General features: G+C 46.7%; 1 protein-coding gene across 1 annotated transcript in view; it reads right to left on the reverse strand.

Annotated features, from left to right (window-relative positions):
• The window catches only part of LOC138293967 (neutral amino acid transporter 9-like), a 378,670-nt gene that overhangs the window by 73,686 nt on the left and 281,617 nt on the right, over positions 1-23,367 (reverse strand). The window contains exon 7 of the mRNA XM_069233229.1: positions 11,381-11,529. Within this exon, the coding sequence (XP_069089330.1) occupies positions 11,381-11,529 (149 nt within the window). The remainder of the gene's footprint in view (positions 1-11,380; positions 11,530-23,367) is intronic.

The raw sequence follows: 23,367 nt of genomic DNA on the forward strand, positions 1-23,367 counted from the left end.
CTACACTAATAAGGGATAACTGGACCTGGTACAGAGTGCAAGTACCCCTTGGTACCCACTACAAGCCAGGCCAGCCTCCTACAATTGGTCACCTAGCAGGGTGACCACCTATCAGGAGGGGGCTGTGACGTCACCTACCTGACCTGGCCACTCAGATGCTCCCAGGGGCATCTAGCCACCTTGGATTCAAGATGGCATAATCAAGTAGCCTCCTGGAGGAGCTCTGAGCACCACCCGGAGGTGGTGATGGACAGGGGAGTAGTCATTCCCTTTTCCATTGTCAAGTTTCATGCCAGGGCATGGACCAGTGGTCCCTGGACTGGTGCAAATTGGTTTATGCAGGGAGGGCACCAAATAGCCCTTCAAAGCATATCGGTGGCTTGGGGAGGCTGCCACTCCCAAGCCATGTTACCTCCCCCTCCCACAGGAAATCCTTTGTTCTGCCTTCTCCTGCCTGAGGTGGTCAAGCAGCCAGAGGGCAGAAACTTGTCTGAGGGGTGGCAGTAGCGCGGGCTGCCTGGAAAACCCCAGAAGACTGGTAGGAGCAATGCTGGGGTTCCTCTAAGAAGCCCCTAGAGTGCATGGAATCATACAACCAATACTGGCAACAGTATTTGGGTATGATTCCGCCATGTTTGATACCAAACATGACCAGTTTCGGAGTTACCATTATGTAGCTGGACATAGGTAGTGACCTGTGTCCAGTACACTGGAACAATGGCTTCCCTGCACTTACGAAGTCCTGTGTAATGGGGCTGGAGTTCATAGGTGCACCTCTACTCGTGTAGGGATGCCCTCACACACAGGTACCTGCACCCTGCGCTCTGGGCTAGGAGGGCCTGTCAAAAGAATGACTTACAGTGACTTGGTGCAGTGACCTGTAGTGAAAGAGTGCATGCACCTTTTAACGCAGGCTGCAATGGGAGGCCTGCGGACACATTTTGCATGGACTCCCATGGGTGGCATAATACATGCTGCAGCCCATGTGGAGCCCATGGTGCCCCAATGCCCTGGGTACCTAAGTACCATATACTGGGGACTTATATGGGGGTACCAGTATGCCAATTGTGTGGTGTGCTAAGTCCTAAGCAATCAAATTTAGAGGGCGAGAGCACAGTCACTGGGGTCCTGGTTAGCAGGATCCCAGTGAACACAGTCAAAACACACTGACGGCAGGCAAAAAGTGGGGGTAACCATGACAAAAAGAGGGTACTTTCCTAAAATTGCTACACCCAGAAAGGACACAAAACTGACGTACACATACTCCAGCTAAGAGCTGGAGTAATTCCAGCACCACACTTGACCAGCCACAGATACTGCAATACCCTTATTACAAGACACCAAAGGATGTAGTCAGTCATATGGTGCTTGTAAACAGCCTGTCGTTCCAGCCAAAATTGTATAACTCCTGGTTTTCTTTTTTTAGGGCAAGTATATAAGGTGTCATGCTTTACCCTTGGGCCCCTCCTCACACTATGAATGGAATTCCAGTGGTGTGGGCTGCTACTCTGGTTCAGAAAGGAGACCACGGAAGGAAGGAGCTCTTAGAAGATTATTGTTTTAGCACTTTATTGCAGAGTGATTACATAAGTGTCCTCATGAATGCCCAGAACCCATTGTAGGGTTCCTAAAAGAGCAGAAACATGTCGACCCAGCTTCAAGAAGGTTGAAGATCTCACTCCTATTGTTTTTGAATTTGCCATCCAGAGACTGCCAATAAACTTATTGGTCCATCAGTTGGCCTTTTGAAATTTAGGGGCAGATTCATGGAAAGTGGCGCTGCATAAAGTGCAGTGCCACTTTCCGAGCACCCCTTAGCGCCCCCCCTACCGCACCATGGCACTGGGTACGGGGCAATAGCATCATTTTTCTTGACGCTATTGATGTACTCTGCAGGAGTAGTGCCAAAACATTGGCACTACTCCTGCAGATTAGATAGGGGCCCATTATAAATAATGGAAGTCCCCTTTAACGCCAGCTCGAAGCAGGGAACGCCCCTTTTTTACACATTATGCCTAGACCAGGCATAATGTAGCGCAAAGAGTTACAAAGAGGCGCAATGCATGCATTGCGCCACTTTGTAAATATGGCGCTAGGATTTTGGCCTCGTTGGGCTACATTTTTTTTAAAACTTTGTTTATTGGTATTTCTCTTTATTCTCTTTAAGTAATTACAATCATCATAATGTTGTGCCCTTCCATGCATAGCATCAGTTCTGCCAGGTATATTACAATCAGCGTACATGCAAAAACATATCTGTGACATGGCTATGCTGGATATAATACAAACAGCAGAGATATATAACACATCAGGGTATGTTTGTTCGGTTGTACAACCTTCGTCCCATCTTTAAGATAACATTCTGCTCTATCGTCCTATGTGTTACCTTCTAAACTGTTAACTCAACTAGTATGAACATTGAGACAGTGCACTGTAGGGGTAGTTCTCTGCTCTAGTGTGAGTGAGGCACACACCTGGGACGAGTTTGTTCACCCAGGGGGTCTGTATAAGAACCTTAGTCACAGTCCTCCCCTCAGTCCAGTGTGTCAATGGGGCCTGCTCTGGTGGAATGCCTGCTCCCACCCTAGTTTGGCCACTTGGCTTGACATATGTGGTGCAGGTGTGGTGGGTCCCGACCTCCCTCCTTGTATGTCCATTCCTCCAGCCCTCTCCTTGTTCCACCGGGACCATCCTTCATCGTCCCTCACATCCCCTCTCCTTTTTAAGCAGTGCTGTCGTCCTCCACTGGTACGGTTTCATCCTCTCCAAGCTCCCTAGCCCCCCCCCCATTCCTCTGAGTCTCCCAGGCATTCAATATATCTGACCACAGCGGGCCATATGATGCGTCCGCACCCCTCAAGCCTCTTCCCTATGCAAAGCCATCAGTTCAGCCTGAGCCCAGGTCGACACGTCCCGTTTCCAGTCCCCCAAGGTTGGGCCCACTGCCGACTTCCAGGCCATGGCAATCCGACATCTAAGTAGGATCAGAGCGAGGTCTAAGAATCTGCTACCAACTGTTCTGGAGGCTGGCCTCGTATATAGGCCCAACAAGCACAAAGCAGGATCCAGGTCTAGTTGCGTACCAAGGGTTCCCCCCAGCTCTTCCAGAGCACCCCTCAAATACCTCTGCAAGTAGGGGCATTCCCAGACCATATGGTCAAAATCTGGGTCCACAGCATTGCACCTAGGGCACCTCCTCGGTCCACCTCCATATATTACTCTTAGCCTGTGAGAAGTGAGGTATGTTCTGTGTACATAATTATACATACATAATTATATTGGATTTATCGGAAGCGTGTGTTTCAGGACACTCTACGGGGATATGCCATGACCTTCCGCCATTCCGTGTCCGTCAATTCCTTGCCTAACGTCCCCTCCCATTTTGCTCTTAAGGTCTGTAAGGACTCCAGGGTAGCCTCGGTATGAACTCTGTAGAGGTGGGCAATCAAGTGAGTGTCTTCCCCTATGGTCAGCAAAAGGTGTAGTATTGTATGTGGCTCTGGCTCTGCATTGATCGTGGGCCATAATGTCCTCACAGCATGTTATCAACGTCTGATACAGCAGGAATTGTCCCCCCCGAACCCTGTCCTCTTTCATTAACTTCATGAATGGGTGCAAAACCCCCACCCGAAAGATGGCCCCCAGAGACGTCACCCCCACCTGATTCCAAGCCCCCATCTGGCTTCGTAACAAGGTGCCGCTCGGTGTCCCCAATGGTATCCCCGTCAATCGTATCTCAGGTGAGTAGGCCACATTCACTCCCATACGTCTCAGACAATGTTTCCAGCAGGCCAGTGCCACCCTCAGCATGACATTCCGCTTTGACAGGGCAATCCTGGCACTCAGCATGGCAGCCAATAAAAGGTCAGTACCTACAGTGCCTCCGGATATGGCAATGTCCATCTGGTTCGCCCCCGCTAGCCACCTAGCGACCCACTGAAGTTGGCATGAGAAATAATATAGCTCTAAGTCCGGAACCGCCAGTCCACCTTCTGCTGTCAGGCGACGAAGGGTGGACAAAGACATCTGCTGTCGGCCCCCATCCCAAAGAAGCTCCCTAAGAAGCGCATTCAACTCTCTGAACCAGCTCATCAGCACAATCACAGGGAGGTTGGTAAAGTAGTACAGTAAGCTGGCTACCATAATCACTTTGGATAATGACACTCGAGCCATCATGGAGAGCTTAAGAGAATGCCAAAACGCCATGGATGACCTTAAGGACCGGAGTGCTATGCCTAGATTCACGTCACGTAGATCTTGTAAATTGTGAAATACCTGTATGCCCAGGTATCTGAAAGTGCGGGGGGACTGTGGAATATCCGGCCGACAGGAAGAGGGGCGTTCCGCGCCCGCAGTCAGTGGGAAGACGTAAGTCTTTTTCCTGTTTACTCAGAGGCCAGATGGACCCCCAAATTCCTCCAGTAGGATGAGCGCCCAGGGGATTCCGGATGCGCTGTCGCTTAGGTAAATTAGTAGATCGTCAGCATATAGTGATATGACATGTTCCACCGCGCCACAAGTGGTTCATTGGCAAGTGCAAACAACAAAGGCGAAAGGGGGTATTCCCTGCCTGGTGCCCCGCCTTTACCCATGCCACCGGCTGACAATATAGCAGTTCGACCCATTACGTCCATTTCTCCCCTAGGCCCATTCTAGCCATTACTACCTGCAAATAATCCCACCTTAAGGAGTCGAATGCTTTCTCGAGATCTACAGAGAGAAGGACAGCCCTAGGGTGCTGTTCCTCACGTGGCATATGTAGTAGTGTAAATAGCCATCTTAGGATCAGGGAGGTGTTAAATTCGGGTACAAAACCATTCTGGTCTTCATGTATAAGGTGGGGGATATGTTGTAACAGCCTATCAGTTTAACATGGACAGAGGCTTGAAATCCGTCACGTGACTTAGTCTTCGGCAGGGGGACCACTAGTGCCTCCCGCAGTGTCAGAGGAAGTATTCCCCTGTAAAACGCCTCAGTGTAAAGGTCAACCAGTATGGGTGCCAGAATATCTACATATGTCTTGTAGAACTCCATAGGGAGTCCGTCCAAGCCGGCATCTTGCCCGCTGCTAACTGTGCAATAGCTGTTTTAACCTCCTCTAAGGCGATCGGTGCACCCAGGGGATCCCCATCCTCTTGCTTTAAAGTGCTAAGTGGGAGGGACTGTAGGCTTCCCTCAAGCCACTGGGGCAAGTGCATCTCGGGTAGTCTATTGAGGTTCGCATAATATGATTTAAAGGCTTCATTTATGTCAAGGGGGGCATACACATGTCTTCCATCCACTCCCCGCACACTTGTGATTGGGGTGCTCTCACCACCAGGCTGCACCAACCATGCCAGTAGTTTACCGGACTTGCCTTCCTCCGCATGTAAAGACGCTAGGTGTCTCTGGTAGTCGTGACACCATAGCCTTTCGTTTACTTGATGATAGGACTCCCTTGCTTTAAGGAGTCCCTATCACCTCACCAGGTCCGGGCATTGTTCATTATCCCTATCATGTATATTTTTTTCCAGCTGGTTTAGTTCAGTTTCGAGGGTGCATCTGATCCCCACTGATTGTTCCAAGCAGTAGCCTCACGTCACCACCTTAAGAGTTTCCCATTCTATGTGACGCAAGTCCGTGGATCCATTGTTAATGCATGTGTGCTCCAGAAAAGGAGACCGAAGTCCCTCCCTATACACCGGGTCCTCCAGGGTTATCGGCTGGAGCCTCCATACCGGGATGGGGCCCTCATCTCCACGTCGCACCATGCGATAAGCAACGGTCTGTGGTCCGATAATGTTCGGCCCAGATACTCAGAGTGTGCTATCTCCGGGGCGATCGTGCCTGTGCACAACACCCGGTCAATTCTGGTGTGGAGCTGGTGGAGGCCCCAATAATATGAGTAGTCCCTATCTTGGTCGTGCTGCATTCTCCAGATATCTTCCATCCCCCAGTGGGACATCCATTCATTCAGATCCTTCAACATCTTATGTGCTGTCGCCCCTGGTAGGGGGAGAGAGAGCGGTCCAGTAGAATATCTGGTACACTATTGAAATCTCCCTCAATCAGTAGTCACCCACCAGGGGACCTGGCCAGTTGTCCCATCAGTACCTGCCAGAAGGGGGTCTGTTCTTGGTTAGGGGCGGAGAGACATCCCAACACCACCTTTCTACTGTGCAGCCTGCCTTTTATTATTACATACCTGCCATTCGGATCCATGTCTGTGTATGTGGGTTCAAATGGGACCCCCACCCTTACCCATATCATGGCGCCTCGTGCAAACGCCGAATCCGTGGTGGCGAATATCTATCCTCTCGATCTGCGTCGTATCTTGTCTACCTCACAAGAGGTGAGGTGTGTCTCTTGCAGTAGTGCTATATTTACCCCCCTTCTTTTTAAGTATGCCAGGATCTTGTGGCGTTTGATTGGTGATCCCATCTCCCGAATATTCCAGGTCATAATTTGTACTCTGCCATTGGATGGGTTTTGAGTCTAGGAGGAATGACCCCCTCCCTCGGAAACACCCACACCTCACCGCTATCGCTGGCCCCCACATCACCCCAGTCAGGCCCCAATTGACGATTTGTGCCCCGGACATGGGGTCTGTACCACCAATTAGGGATCATCCCAGATCGTCAGCAGTTTGGGGTGTCAATCTTGGAGCTTCATCGGAGTGGTGAGAGTCTGAGTCTGTGGAGTGTGTCCAATGTTTTCCGACTCCCCTCCACTGACCTCTCCCGTCGATTCTGCCTGTTGTAGCGAAGTGACAGCCTCCAGGACAGCTTGCCTGTCCAGCTCTCTCTGCGCCAGGGACAGTCCTGTACTTAGGCGGGGTCTGTTCCGCTGCCTCCTCGTTTTCCTGGTGCCCCCACGGTGTCGACAAGTCTTTTGCAGTGTTGGAGTCCCTGCCTGAGCCATGCGCCTCCAGCCACTCCCATGCTTCCTAAGTAGTTTGAAGGAAGGTGGTGTGGCCCTCGATGATCACCCTCAGCCTGGCCGGGAACAGAAGCGAGTACTGTATGCCTGCCTCTCGCAGTGCCCTCTTCACTGCTGTGTAGGAGGCCAGTCTGGACTGCACCTCCGCCGTGAAATCCGGAAATAGAGTCACTGATCCATTTTCCAAACGGAAGGGCCCGACCTCCCTGGCTCACTGTAGCAAGATGTCCCTGTCTCTGTAGTGTAGCAGCCTGGCCACCACCGCCTGCGGGGGCCTCCCCGGGGCAAGTGGCCGCAACGGCACCTGGTGAGCTCTCTCTAAAGCAAAGAAGGGAGTAAGTTGATCCGGGGCGACCTTCTCTCTCATGCATTTCTCTAGCTAGGTCACCATGTCAGTGCCCTCAGCCCCTTCCGGGAGTCCTATGATTCGCACATTGTTCCGCCGGTTACGGCCTTCGGCATCTTCAGCCCGTCGTTCCAGTCATTGGACACGTTCCGTCAACAGCTCAATTGTGGCTTTAGGTTACTGTTGAGCAGGAGCCAAACCCATGAATGCAGTCTCGGCACCCTGGACCCTGTCAGCCAGTTTCTGGTGGTCTGCTCTCAACAGCCACAGCTCCACCGACACTGTCTGATCTCCCTCTGGAGCGTGGTTTTGGATTTATCTCTGACCCCCAGGATCTTGTCCAGCGTGACCTGCAATGAGTGCAGCATTGGGTGTGTCACATCCATTTGTGCCATGTCACCTTCGTGGCTCCCCGCCTGCAACTTCACTCTGTTTCGGCCCTTAGCAGACATACAGCCTGACCAGTGGTGGCCTCAGCCACAGGTTGTTTGTGGTTCCAGCTCCCACCTTGAGGGGTGCTGACTCGGTGCCCGTTAATATTCCGATTAATAGGAAGCTCACGGATCTTGCAGCTCACACCTCGACCATTGCTTCAATTGCTCAGCACCCCAGGAGACATATACCCCCCCTTTCGCTACTTTGCAGGTGCATCAGGTGTGGTGGCGCCTCTCCTTTTCTAGCACCTGTTTACTCCCTCAGGCCTCCCGTCTTTTCTTATGCGCCTCTTCGTGGGCCACCACCCCTCGACTGCTTTGCTTCTCGGGGTCCCAGCAGTCGTGGAATCGCCCCGTCAGCCGGCACAGCGTCCTCATGCTTCCCAGGCCATCATGCACCAAGGCCTATGTCAGCACCTCCAGACCCCTTGTCCCAGCCGTGCCGCCAGATCGCCTCTACACCACTGCCGGGGGCTCACGGCTACAGGGGTGCCCCACCCGCCGGCACCCTACCGTGCTTTGTGTGGTGTCTGTTAATGTCCGAAACCTCTGCGATTCGGGTGTGCATGGGGCCCTCCCGGTCCTCCACTGTCTCCGCCTGAGTTCCATGGCGAGGCCGCCTCAGTGCCTCATCCAAGGATTTCAGCGCATATGGAGGCTCTCTGCTGTCTCGCACTCCGCCGCTCGTACCGCAGCGCCCTCGGGCCCTGCCAGCCAAAATGATCCTCCACACGCCTGCCGTCTCTGGCGCTGGTAGCACTGCCGGCACCAGGCGTGTCGGTCTCCCGGCGTCTCACCTGTTGTTTGGCATGGGAGCCGACCGATATTGGGGGTCCCGCTCTTATGCCCCCATTCTTCCCTGCATATGGTGATCACCTCAGTCCGCCGCTGGGGCTATATTTGGTGGATATTCTTTGGGCCCAGACGGAGCGGAGTGCTCACGCGTCTGCCATCTTCACCAGTCAGTCCACGCCCCCTCGTTGGGCTACAATAACGTAAAAAGAATAACGCAAATGTGGCTCGAGGTAGCGCTAGGGGCTTATAAATATGCCTTTTACTTTTTTCATTTTTGCATGCTACACTTCTATTGACCCCACCCACACCTATCTTATAGAAAGGGATCCCATTCTACCATAAAAAAAATTATCCTCCAAGAGCTCCCTCAGTGGTCTCCTTTCTGAGCTGGGAATAGTCGCCCACACCACTGAATTTCCACCCATGGTGTGAGGAGGGGCCCCATGATGAAGCATGCCACCTCAAGGTTGATGGGGGCTCTCATTCTAAAAAGTAAAAAAAATAACAGGAGTTCTAGAATTTTGGCTGGAACAAAAACTGCTTGTTTCCAAGCACCATCTGACTGACTGCATCCTTTTGTGTGCTCTAATTTGATTTTCTAGGGGAGCTGATGGATGCCTTGATCAAATAACCTTCCCCTGACCCTTTTGTGCTGTGAGTTATAGCTGCAATACCAGCCCATAGAAAATAATGGAGGCAGTGACGTAAAACAACACTCATAAGAAATAATGTTAAATTAAACTAAACGATTTACACTAGGTACAAATATAATTTAATTTCATGTTAAAACTTTATCCAAAACAACTTTATGTAAATGCCTTTTTTAAATTAATGTAACAATAAGTTATTATAACTAAATTGCTTTTTATTATTTTGATGCATCACAGTTAATCATTTTTCATGCATAATGAAATAACACCAATGAAACATGAATAATTTAAATAAAATATAATATATTTGTTAGAAATTGGGGGGCAGATTGAAAGAAGGTGGTGCTGCACCCAGTGCAGTATCCCTGGTTGGCTGGACGTACTACTGCTCCTTTTTGCATGTAGTAACATACACTTGTAAATTTGGCTCCATCATGGTTCAGCGGGTGGAGACATGTAAGTCTACTCTTTTGAGTAATTTTACATTTTGTAAATGTAAATGCTGAATAGCCAAACGTTGTAAAGAAACTCAAAAGTAAGAGTAAGCATACACAAGTAGCTTTACTCACATGTAAGTTTAACTTTGCGAATAAGCTCCAAAGTATTTTACACCTTTCATGTATGTAACAATGAGCATATTAAATTGGCAGAAAAGGAAGATCACCTCCAGGCCCTGCCTTCCAGCTTTAACCACCACCAATCAACACCTGCGTGTGCTAGTTATGAGGAGAACATGAAACCCAGACTGTGCCCCAAGGCAGCGATTCCATTCGGTTTGGAAATGTTCAGTCATAATCAGGTGAAGGCGAGGTGGCTGCAGCAAGCTATTGTTTTTCTGTAAAAATGTAATGATGATTTCTTGTCCAGCTGTGAAAGTTCCCACATGTAATGTTAAATGTTTCGAATGTTTGGACGTCTGATGCTCTTCTGGAATACTCAATCTGCGTGAGACCTGCAGATGGCTATTTTCTCTTTCAACCATTCAACCATACTCTTACCTCCAATAATGACTTTGTGAAAGCTGTTCAATACTCTGATTCCTAAAAGATCTTAGGCCCATGTTTATATTTTTTTGCGCCGCATTTGTGTAATTTTTTAACATAAAAGCGGCGCAAACTTACAACATACAATTAGATTTTGTAAGTTTACGCCGCTTTTGCGTCAAAACATGATGCAAATGCGGTGCAAAAATATAAATATGGGCCTTACTGTTCTATTGTTCTACTCCCTTTATCGCATTCATGCCTCCTGCAGAGTGTGCAATGTGCCTCTCTTTACATTAGGTCTTAGATACCCTGCCATAGACAGTAAACTCCTAGGCCCATATTTATGCTTTCTGATGCAAACCAGCGCCGGCGCTGCTTTGCCTACATTTTTTTACCGCCGGCTAACGCCATTCCAACGTGCCAGGCGGGCGCCTTATTTATGGACTGACGTTAGCCGGCGCTGCGGGCTGGATAGAGTAAAAAAAAAAATTACTCTAACCGGGCAGCGCAGGCGTAGGAAAGAATCGGGGTTGTGTGTCAAAAAATTGTGCCAGTCAGGCTGGAGTCAAAAATCATGGCTCTAACCGGACATGCGCCATTTTTTGACGCACAACCCCTATTGAAATGACTCCTGTCTTAGGAAAGACAGGAATCATGCCCCCTGCCCAATTGCCATGCCCAGGGGACCTCTGTCCCCTGGGCATGGTCAGCACAGTGGCATGTAGGAGAGCCCAAGTTAGCCCCCCCTATGCCACTTTAAAAAAAGAATTACGTACATCTACTTACCTGGACTTACCTGGAATGGGTCCCCCCCATACATGGGTGTCCTCCAGCGGTGGGTGAGGGTGGCAGGGGGTGTCCCTGGGGGCAGGGAAGGGCACCTGTGGACTGCTTTCATCGTCAGAGACTACGGAAATAAGCCCACAGGTCCCTTAACGCCTACCCTCGCCCAGGCATTAAAAAACAGCTCAAATCAGGCTGTGCGCCATTTTTTAAGGCCCGACCCCTCCTGTATAAATAAGGCGCACATGCCTTAAAGTCATTTTTTGGACGGGAACGGCTACCTTGCATGTCATTAATGCAAGGCAGTTTCACACATCCAGAAAATGGCACACACTGCTGAATATTGACGTTCGCGGGGTCGGGCATTAAAGTATAAATATGGTGTGAGGGTTGCGCCGAATTGGCGTTAAAAAAGTTTGACGCCAATTCGGCGCAAACAGAGTATAAATATGCCCCCTAGACTCTTACCTGGGATATACATTTTTGAAGAGCTCCTGGAAGAGCTGGACTCTGATGATGAAGGCCAGGAGGGGGTAGACAGTAATGAGCTGAAAGAGCAGCAGCAACCGACCAATCATGCCCCACATGTCGCTGATGGGCAGGTTATCCAAGAAATTCTGCAACACAGTGACATAGACCACCTATGAATGATTCGTTCTAGGCAATACTTTTAACTTTACCTCTGAATGAATGAACAAAAGAATGAAGGAACGAATGAATGAAGGAATTAATACATTTTTAAAGCACACCCTACCTTAACAACTCTTTCTTGGAGGCTGTGGATGCCTAACCGAACCCTAGGCTCTGGCTTCTACCAACCATCACATTTCAGATTTATTTGTAATGTAGAATGACTTACATCACCCATATCTGTTTTTATGCAACGCAGTGTGAATCTGTCTCATTTCATAGTGCAGACAGATGTCCTTGGAACAGAAGAAGTCCTAGATTTTGTTGTCCTTTAGCGAGACAGAACTTTACGGTCTCTTGGATAATTGTAATCCCTTCCTATGAATTTGTCATAGAAATTTAACTCTGGCCCATCATATAATATTTAAATATTTTTTTGCATATGAAATTGAAACAGTAATTAATGCTATCATTACAACTATTATCATTATGATGATGGAGATTATTATTATTATTGTTATGTGTGTGGAATGGAGGTCAGAATGGAGAAAGCTCTGGACCATCCTGTATGAATCTCCTGCCCCCTTCAGTGTTTTGATTTTTTTTAAAGATTGTACTAATCAGTAAAGCTGAGTCCTCTATAACAATTACCCAACAATGCTAGGATAGCATTTGGCATGCCAGGCAAATCCCGCATCATGTCAAAATGCGTTTGCTCCTCTCCTAAATTTCTCACTGAAGCCTCTTTCTGAGCAAAGGTCATTTTAAAAATGGTAACACTAAAGAATAGGAGCCCATGTTGGGAAAGAATGGTCAGGGTCACTGACTTATCAAACATCACTGCCAAACATGATGATGAACTGTTGCTTATTATTACAGATTATTCGCTGAATCCATAGGGAACACATTATAAATCCCTCTTTAAAATAAAGGCCCTCATTACAACAGGCTGGTGGTACAATTTGGCATATTTTGACCGCAGCGGTAGCGCTGCGGTCACACCGCCGGGACCGGCGGTTTTCCGCCATCTTTGTCCTGGGGATTATGGCCCTCATTACAACCTTGGCGGTCGGCGGAGGCATCCAGCCAAGGTTAAACCGCCAAGCGGCCACCTATGCGGCCGCAAACCCATGGCCGAATTTCAACATCCGGCAGTGCAGGGGCCCCCAGGCACAGCCCCACCCTGCTTTTCACTGTCTGCAGGGCCGCAACACCTCCGGCTCCATTAGGAGCCGGCTGCAATGTTACGGCCGACATCCCCGCTGGGCCGGCGGGTGGAAACTCTGTTTCTGCCCGCCGGCCCAGCCGGAATGTTGAAATGCGGCCGGCGGGTTTGCGGCCACATAGGCAGCCGCTTGGCGGTTCAACCTTGGAAATGTAATGAGGGCCAAAGTCTTTGGTGACTACACTGATATAAAAGGTATTTTAGATTCAGAAGTCTATGAGGTATACAAGAGCCTCCAATGCCCCAGTGCTGTTCAGAGTACTGTAGAAGGTGGCTACTTTCCCTCTTTTGGGAACAACAGTGTGTACTGGGGTTACCGGTCAGTGTTATGTCTGGTTGGAGGGAGGGACTGGAACAGCACTGAGGGAGGTCAAGGCTTCTGCGGACAGCAGGAGAGATGCACAGTGGATGTGCCTGGATGCCTTTCCAGCTTCCGACCAATCCTTGCAGTCTTGGATCAGGGAAGTGGCAGAGGGTGTCCGATCAATCGTCATTTCTGACTGGGCAACATCAAGCAGCGGGTTTGTGAAAAGCATCTTGATTTTAATCATTGTCCTCCTGTAGAAAGCTCCAAGAACCTGCTTGTCACTACTACTGTTTAATATACACACTCTTTATCCCCTCTTACAGAGCCTACTGTCACCCTCTCTGTTTAATATATAGATATAACCTCTTCGCCACCTCTTACAGAGCCTACTGTCACCCTCTCTGTTTAATATCTAGATATAACATCTCTGTCACCTCTTACAGAGCCCTCTGTCACTGTCTCTGTTCAATATCTAGATGTACCCTCTCCATCACCGCTTACAGAGCCCTCTGTCACCCTCTCTGTTTAATATCTAAATATAACCTCTTTGTCACCTCTTACAGAGCCTACTGTCACCCTCTCTGTTTACTATCTAGATATAACCTCTTCGTTACCTCTTACAGAGCCCTCTGTCACCCTCTCTGTTTAATATCTAGATATAACCTCTCTGTCACCTCTTACAGAGCCCTCTGTCACCCTCTCTGTTTAATATCTAGATATAATCTCTTCGTCACCTCTTACAGAGCCCTCTGTCGCTGTCTATGTGTAATATCTAGATATAACCTCTCCATCACCTCTTACAGAGCTCACTGTTGCTGCCTCTGTTTAATATCTAGATATAACCTCTCCATCACCTCTTACCGAGCTCACTGTCGCTGCCTCTGTTTAATATCTAGATATACGCTCTCTGTCACCTCTTACAGAGCCCTCTGTCACTGTCTCTGTTTAATATCTAGATATAACCTCTCATCACCTCTTACAGAGCCCTCTGTCACTGTCTCTGTTTAATATCTAGATATAACCTCTCCGTCACCTCTTACAGAGCCCTTTGTCACTGTCTCTGTTTAATATTTAGATATAACCTCTCTGTCACCTCTTACAGAGCCCTCTGTCACTGTCTCTGTTCAATATCTAGATGTACCCTCTCCATCACCGCTTATAGAGCCCTCTGTCACCCTCTCTGTTTAATATCTAAATATAACCTCTTCGTCACCTCTTACAGAGCCTACTGTCACCCTCTCTGTTTACTATCTAGATATAACCTCTTCGTCACCTCTTACAGAGCCCACTGTCACCCTCTCTGTTTAATATCTAGATATAACCTCTCTGTCACCTCTTACAGAGCCCTCTGTCACCCTCTCTGTTTAATATCTAGATATAACCTCTTCGTCACCTCTTACAGAGCCCTCTGTCGCCCTCTCTGTTTAATAACTAGATATAACCTCTCTGTCACCTCTTAAAGAGCCCTCTGTCACTGTCTATGTGTAATATCTAGATATAACCTCTCCATCACCTCTTACAGAGCTCACTGTTGCTGCCTCTGTTTAACATCTAGATATAACCTCTCCATCACCTCTTACCGAGCTCACTGTCGCTGCCTCTGTTTAATATCTAGATATACGCTCTCTGTCACCTCTTACAGAGCCCTCTGTCACTGTCTCTGTTTAATATCTAGATATAACCTCTCATCACCTCCTACAGAGCCCTCTGTCACTGTCTCTGTTTAATATCTAGATATAACCTCTCCGTCACCTCTTACGAAGCCCTGTGTCACCCTCTCTGTTTAATATCTAGATATAACATCTCTGTCACCTCTTACAGAGCCCTCTGTCACTGTCTCTGTTCAATATCTAGATGTACCCTCTCCATCACCGCTTACAGAGCCCTCTGTCACCCTCTCTGTTTAATATCTAAATATAACCTCTTTGTCACCTCTTACAGAGCCTACTGTCACCCTCTCTGTTTACTATCTAGATATAACCTCTTCGTTACCTCTTACAGAGCCCTCTGTCACCCTCTCTGTTTAATATCTAGATATAACCTCTCTGTCACCTCTTACAGAGCCCTCTGTCACCCTCTCTGTTTAATATCTAGATATAATCTCTTCGTCACCTCTTACAGAGCCCTCTGTCGCTGTCTATGTGTAATATCTAGATATAACCTCTCCATCACCTCTTACAGAGCTCACTGTTGCTGCCTCTGTTTAATATCTAGATATAACCTCTCCATCACCTCTTACCGAGCTCACTGTCGCTGCCTCTGTTTAATATCTAGATATACGCTCTCTGTCACCTCTTACAGAGCCCTCTGTCACTGTCTCTGTTTAATATCTAGATATAACCTCTCATCACCTCTTACAGAGCCCTCTGTCACTGTCTCTGTTTAATATCTAGATATAACCTCTCCGTCACCTCTTACAGAGCCCTTTGTCACTGTCTCTGTTTAATATTTAGATATAACCTCTCTGTCACCTCTTACAGAGCCCTCTGTCACTGTCTCTGTTCAATATCTAGATGTACCCTCTCCATCACCGCTTATAGAGCCCTCTGTCACCCTCTCTGTTTAATATCTAAATATAACCTCTTCGTCACCTCTTACAGAGCCTACTGTCACCCTCTCTGTTTACTATCTAGATATAACCTCTTCGTCACCTCTTACAGAGCCCACTGTCACCCTCTCTGTTTAATATCTAGATATAACCTCTCTGTCACCTCTTACAGAGCCCTCTGTCACCCTCTCTGTTTAATATCTAGATATAACCTCTTCGTCACCTCTTACAGAGCCCTCTGTCGCCCTCTCTGTTTAATAACTAGATATAACCTCTCTGTCACCTCTTAAAGAGCCCTCTGTCACTGTCTATGTGTAATATCTAGATATAACCTCTCCATCACCTCTTACAGAGCTCACTGTTGCTGCCTCTGTTTAACATCTAGATATAACCTCTCCATCACCTCTTACCGAGCTCACTGTCGCTGCCTCTGTTTAATATCTAGATATACGCTCTCTGTCACCTCTTACAGAGCCCTCTGTCACTGTCTCTGTTTAATATCTAGATATAACCTCTCATCACCTCCTACAGAGCCCTCTGTCACTGTCTCTGTTTAATATCTAGATATAACCTCTCCGTCACCTCTTACGAAGCCCTGTGTCACTGTCTCTGTTTAATATCTAGATATAACCTCTCCGTCACCTCTTACGAAGCCCTGTGTCACTGTCTCTGTTTAATATCTAGATATAACCTCTCAGTCACCTCTTATAGAGCCCTCTGTTACCCTGTCTGTTTAATATTTAGGTATAACCTCTCCGTCACCTCCAATAGAGCCCTCTGTCACTGTCTCTGTTTAATATTTAGATATAACCTCTCTGTCACCTCTTACAGAGCCCTCTGTCACTGTCTCTGATTAATATCTAGATAGAAACTCTCTGTCACCTCTTACAGAGCCCTCTGTCACCCTCTCTGTTTAATATCTATATATAACCTCTCTCTCACCTCTTACAAAGCCCTCTGTCATTGTCTCTGTTTAAAATCTATATATAACCTCTCTGTCACCTCTGACAGAGCCCTCTGTCACCCTCTCTGTTTAATATCTAGATTTAACCTCTCTGTCACCTCTTACAGAGGCCTCTGTCACTGTCTCTGTTTAATATCTAGATGTAACCTCTCTGTCACCTCTCACAGAGCCCTCTGTCACTGTCTCTGTTTAATATCTAGATATAACCTCTCTGTCACCTCTTAGGAAGCCCTGTGTCACCCTCTATGTTTATTATCTAGATATAACCTCTCTGTCACCTCTTACAGAGCCCTCTGCCACTGTCTCTGTTTAATATCTAGATATAACCTCTCCGTCACCTCGTACAGAGACCACTGTCGCTGCCTCTGTTTATTATCTAGATATACCCTCTCCGTCACCTCTTACCGAGCCCACTGTCACTGTCTGTTTAATATCTAGATATAACCTCTCTGTCACCTCTTACAGAGCCCTCTGTCACTATCTCTGTTTAATATCTAGATATGACCTCTCTGTCCCCTCTCACAGAGCCCTCTGTCACTGTCTCTGTTTAATATCTAGATATAACCTCTCCGTCACCTCTTACGAAGCCCTGTGTCACCCTCTCTATTTAATATCTAGATATAACCTCTCTGTCACCTCTTACTTAGCCCTCTGTCACTGTCTCTGTTTAATATCTAGATATAACCTCTCCGTCATCTCTTACAGAGACCACTGTCACTGTCACTGTCTGTGTTTAATATCTAGATATAAACTCTCCGTCACCTCTTATAGAGCCCTCTTTCACCCTCTCTGTTTAATATTTAGACATAACCTCTCTGTCACCTCTTATAGAGCCCTCTGTCACTGTTTCTGTTTAATATTTAGAAATAAACCTCTCTGTCACCTCTTAGAGAGCCGTATGTCACCCTCTCCGTTTAATATCTATATATAACCTCTCTGTCACCTCTTACGAAGCCCTCTGTCACTGTCTCTGTTTAATATCTGTATATAACCTCTCTGTCACCTCTTACAGAGTCCTCTGTCATCCTCTCTGTTTAATATCTGAATATAACCTCTCCGTCACCTCTTACGAAGCCCTGAGTCACCCTCTTAATTTAATATCTATATATAAACCTCTCTGTCAGCTCTTAGAGAGCCCTCTGTCCCTGTCTCTGTTTAATATCTAGATATAACCTCTCCGTCGCCTCTTACAGAGCCCTCTGTCACTGCCTCTGTTTAATATCTAGATATAACCTATCTGTCATCTCTTACATAGCCCTCTGTCACTGTCTCTGTTTAATATCTAGATATAACCTCTCTGTCACCTCTTACAGAGCCCTCTGTCACTGTCTCTGTTTAGTATCTAGATATAACCTCTCTGTCACCTCTTACAGAGCCCTCTGTCACTGTCTCTGTTTAATATCTAGATATAACCTCTCTGTCACCTCTTAGGAAGCCCTGTGTCACCCTCTATGTTTATTATCTAGATATAACCTCTCTGTCACCTCTTACAGAGCCCTCTGCCACTGTCTCTGTTTAATATCGAGATATACCCTCTCCGTCACCTCTTACCGAGCCCACTGTCACTGTCTGTTTAATATCTAGAAATAACCTCTCCATTACCTCTTACAGAGCCCTCTGTCTCTCTCTGTGTTTAATATCTAGATATAACCTATCCGTCGCCTCTTACAGAGCCCTCTGTCACTGTCTCTGTTTAATATCTAGATATAACCTCTCCGTCACCTTTTACAGAGCCCTCTGTCACCCTCTCTGTGTAATATCTAGATATAAATTCTCTGTCACCTCTTACAGAGCCCTCTTTCACTGCCTCTGTTTAATATCTAGATATAACCTCTCCGTCACATCTTACAGAGCCCACTGTCACCCTCTCTGTTTAATATGTAGAAATAACCTCTCTGTCATCTCTTACAGAGCCCTCTGTCGCCCTCTCTGTTTAATATCTAGATATAACCTCTTCGTCACCTCTTACAGATCCCTCTGTTGCCCTCTTTAACATCTAGATATAACCTCTCTGTCACCTCTTACAGAGCCCTCTGTCACTGTCTATGTGTAATATCTAGATATAACCTCTCCATCACCTCTTACAGAGCTCACTGTTGCTGCCCCTGTTTAATATCTAGATATAACCTCTCCATCACCTCTTACAGAGCTCACTGTCGCTGTCTCTGTTTAATATCTAGATATACCCTCTCTGTCACCTCTTACAGAGCCCTCTCTCACTGTCTCTGTTTAATATCTAGATATAACCTCTCCGTTACCTCTTGCAGAGCCCTCTGTCACTGTCTCTGTTTAATATCTAGATATAACCTCTCAGTCACCTCTTACAGAGCCCTTTGTCACTGTCTCTGTTAAATATTTAGATATAACCTCTGTGTCACCTCTTAGAGAGCTGTCTGTCATTGTCTCTGTTTAATATCTAGATATAAACTCTCTGTCACCTCTTACAGAGCCCTCTGTCACCCTCTCTATTTAATATCTAGATATAACCTCTCTGTCACCTCTTACAGAGCCCTCTGTCACTGTCTCTGTTTTATATCTAGATATAACCTCTCTGTCCCCTCTCACAGAGCCCTCTGCCACTGTCTCTGTTTAATATCTAGATATAACCTCTCCGTCACCTCTTACGAAGCCCTGTGTCACCCTCTCTGTTTAATATCTAGATATAACCTCTCTGTCACCTCTTACTTAGCCCTCTGTCACTGTCTCTGTTTAATATCTAAATATAACCTCTCCGTCACCTCTTACAGAGACCACTGTCACTGTCTGTGTTTAATATCTAGATATAACCTCTCCGTCACCTCTTATAGAGCCCTCTTTCACCCTCTCTGATTAATATTTAGAAATAACCTCTCTGTCACCTCTTAGAGAGCCGTATGTCACTGTCTCTGTTTAATATCTAGATATAACCTCTCTGTCACCTCTTACGAAGCCCTCTGTCACTGTCTCTGTTTAATATCTGTATATAACCTCTCTGTCACCTCTTACAGAGTCCTCTGTCATCCTCTCTGTTTAATATCTGAATATAACCTCTCCGTCACCTCTTACGAAGCCCTGTGTCACCCTCTTAATTTAATATCTAGATATAACCTCTCTGTCAGCTCTTAGAGAGCCCTCTGTCCCTGTCTCTGTTTAATATCTAGATATAACCTCTCCGTCGCCTCTTACAGAGCCTTCTGTCACTGCCTCTGTTTAATATCTAGATATAACCTATCTGTCATCTCTTACAGAGCCCTCTGTCACTGTCTCTGTTTAATATCTAGATATAACCTCTCTGTCACCTCTTACAGAGCCCTCTGTCACTGTCTCTGTTTAATATCTAGATATAACCTCTTGTCACCTCTTACAGAGCCCTTTGTCACCCTCTCTGTGTAATATCTAGATATAACCTCTCTGTCACCTCTTACAGAGCCCTCTGTCACTAGCTCTGTTTAATATCTAGATATAACCTCTCCGTCACCTCTTACAGAGCCCTCTGTCACCCTCTCTGTTTAATATCTAGATATAACCTCTCCATCACCTCTTACACAGTTCACTGTCGCTGCCTCTGTTTAATATCTAGATATATCCTCTCCGTCACCTCCTACAGAGACCACTGTCGCTGCCTCTGTTTAATGTCTGGATATAACCTGTCCACCACCTCTTACAGAGGCAGCTGCCACCACTTCTGTTTAATATCTAGATATCACCTGTCCATCAATTGTTACAGAGCCAGCTGTCACTGTCTCTGTTTAATATCTAGATATAACCTCTCCGTCACCTCTTACAGAGCTCACTGTCACTGCCTCTGTATAATATCTAGATATAACCTCTCCATCACCTTTTACAGAGCAAGCTACCACTACTTCTGTTTAACATCTATGTACAACTCTGTCACCAACCTACCTAAACCATCCCAATCAACTCTTGCAGTCAGCTGTCACCACTTCTGTGTAACATTTATGCACAACCTCTCTGTCAACATTTACAGTCCCAGCAGTCACCACGTATGTTTAATAGCTATGTGCAACTGCTTGGCCAACACTCTCAACTGCCACCGCCTTCAATTTAATGTGCCAGATTTACAAGGCCCTAGCGCCACGAAGCCTCACTTTAAGTGATGCTCTAGTGGCATTGTACAGTGCACCACATTTACGAGGTGGCGCTATGCCACTTTTTGTGGCTTTATGCCTCCTTGTAAATATGGGCCCCTCCAATGCAGTTTTCTGCGTCAAAGAGGCATACAGTGGGTGTTCCTGTGGGCGTTCCACTGCAACAACCATTGCTTTTGATGCTTACTAGAAGGAGTAAATCTGAGGCAGCACCAAAATCTAATGCCACCCCAGTATAGCGTTAGCATGGAATAATGAGGAGGAATACTGTTATTCCTCCTCATTTTTGCTTTTTCCATGTGTGATGCTTTCTGCAGCACACAGAGAAAGAGAAAATGGCCATGAATGATTGTTTGCGTGTAGGAAGGTGTCCCTTGCTGCACATAAACAATCATTCCAAAATGGCGATTTGGTACTTCTATATGTGCTGATCCAAATTGCCATTGTAGATTGTTTATGTGCTGGAAGGGACACCTTCCTGCACATAAACAATCAATCCCATCAACGCAGACACCCTTGTACTACGGTGCAAGGATTCCTGTCTTGGCGCATTCTGCTTAATTTAGCGCCAGCGCAGGGGGAAACACAGGGGTGCGCCGAAATTCTTGTTCATAACGCGCATCCATGCATTTGAGAACTGGCACAGTGCAGCACTGATATTTTTGGCACAGCACCACGCTGCATCAGTTTCTTGTAGATCTGGCCTAATGACTTTGCACAAACTCTTAATCATGTGTTGCATCCGAGCTGTCACCACTCCTGTGTAATATTTATTTACAACCTCTCTATCAACTCTTGCAGTCCCAGCTGTCAGTACTTCTGTTTAATATTTATGCACAACTTCTCTATCAACATTTGCAGTCCCAGCGGTCAGACTCCTACAGTTACAGAGGCTACAATTCCACAGTTACGCTGAGGAGCCACATGAAGAACTTCAGGTTAACTAATCAACATTAGCCAAAATGCAGTCATTGATGAGACTAATCTGCCTCAGTTTGGATGAAACACAAATCATACTTCTGCTTGTAGCATTGCCAAATATAGCATAAATAATGACATATTTTTACAAAACTCCCATATTAGTATTTCTGGTGTGAATGTGCTAAGATGCCTTTTATGGGGTTGTTCCACCCGGAGCAAGACAACTTGCTGCATAGTGCTGCACGAAAGGGAGAGGGCAGGAATGTCCCATATTTATCAATCAATCAATCAGGAATTTGTAAAGCGCACTACTGAACAGTGAGGGTCTCAAGGTGCTGAGGAGGGGAGGGGGACGGGGGGAAGGTGCTGCTACTGCTCGAACAGCCAGGTCTTGAGAAGTTTCCTGAAGGTAAGGAGGTCTTTGGTCTGGCGCAGGTGGGTGGGAAGAGTGTTCCACGTTTTGGTGGCGAGGTGTGAGAATGATCTACCACCAGTTGTAGTTCTGCAGATGCGTGGGACGGTTGCGAAGGCGAGGTCAGCAGAGCGAAGATGCCGGGTCGGGGTGTAGAAGGAGAGTCATCTGTTGATGTATTCTGGTCCGGTGTTGTGCAGTGCTTTGTGAGCGTGCCATACCAATTTATGGCACATTCTTGCTCTCTGCCTGCACTGGTGTACAATCTGCTGCCTAGCGCCAATGCAAGCACCCTTGCGCTACAGTGGAAGAGTGTCTGGGTTACAGGCAGGAATATTTTGTGCAGAGGAAAAATAAAGATGTTTCTCCTTGTTTCGCCTCTCCTGGGAAGTTATAGTATTTTTATGTATTTCCAGGTTTACCAGTCTTGGCAAATCTGGGAATGCGCTAGAATCCATGGATGGATGAATGGGTGGACCCATGCTCCACCCATGGGATGCCTTCCAAGAACAAAGTAACGCAAGGCAGTGACCTATACTGTCTTGTTGTACTCAAGATTTACCAAGCAGCACAAAGCCACGCAAGGTGGCCTTGCGTTGCTTCGCAAATTTGACTTTAATATTGCATTGCCCTTGCGACACCATGCATGACACAAGGGCAATGCAATTCAATGATAAATCTGGCCCTGTGCTAATATTGATAAGTGTCAAACAATTGATGCTGCTTGGCCTATCTGATCCATTTGCCATGACTGAGCAAGCAGAATAATTGGAAAGACTGAGATACATCAAGAGTTTTCAAGTGGCATCTGAGAACCACCGGGATGTTATAACTGATTGCAGGGGATCTCAGGGCTACCTACTATTGACTGACCTGTTTGATATCTTCCTCCAACCCCTTCATAAATATGTATGAATGTATGATCCAGTCCTTAACGTTCCCTTCTCCTAATGAACTCTTAAGTTGCATACATTAATATTTGAGCTACTAGAATACAAATAAAGTTTGGATGGATGAACAAACTGTGTCATGCTTTGTGGTAGTAAAACAGTTGCTCACTCTAAAAAGTATAGTGAAAAGCCTAAGCCTCCCTAAGATATCACCTTAGGAGTGACAATTAATCCTGTTTTTAAAGAGCAAGACACTAATTAAAACTGTCACGAGGAACTGGAGTTCTATCTAAAATTGCTTCAGTGTTTCAACACTTTGTAGAATCAAGGTGGTCAACGTTAGCAAGATTAATCAGGACCAAGATTGGTTACTGCGCTGGTTTTTATTTAGAACTGCCAAAATGAAACTGCGAGTAGGCTCCAAAAAATAAAGAATTCAGTTGACAGAGCCATTGACGTGATCTTCAGGC

This window comes from Pleurodeles waltl, chromosome 4_2, assembly GCF_031143425.1.
Source record: "Pleurodeles waltl isolate 20211129_DDA chromosome 4_2, aPleWal1.hap1.20221129, whole genome shotgun sequence".
Taxonomy (NCBI): domain Eukaryota; kingdom Metazoa; phylum Chordata; class Amphibia; order Caudata; family Salamandridae; genus Pleurodeles; species Pleurodeles waltl.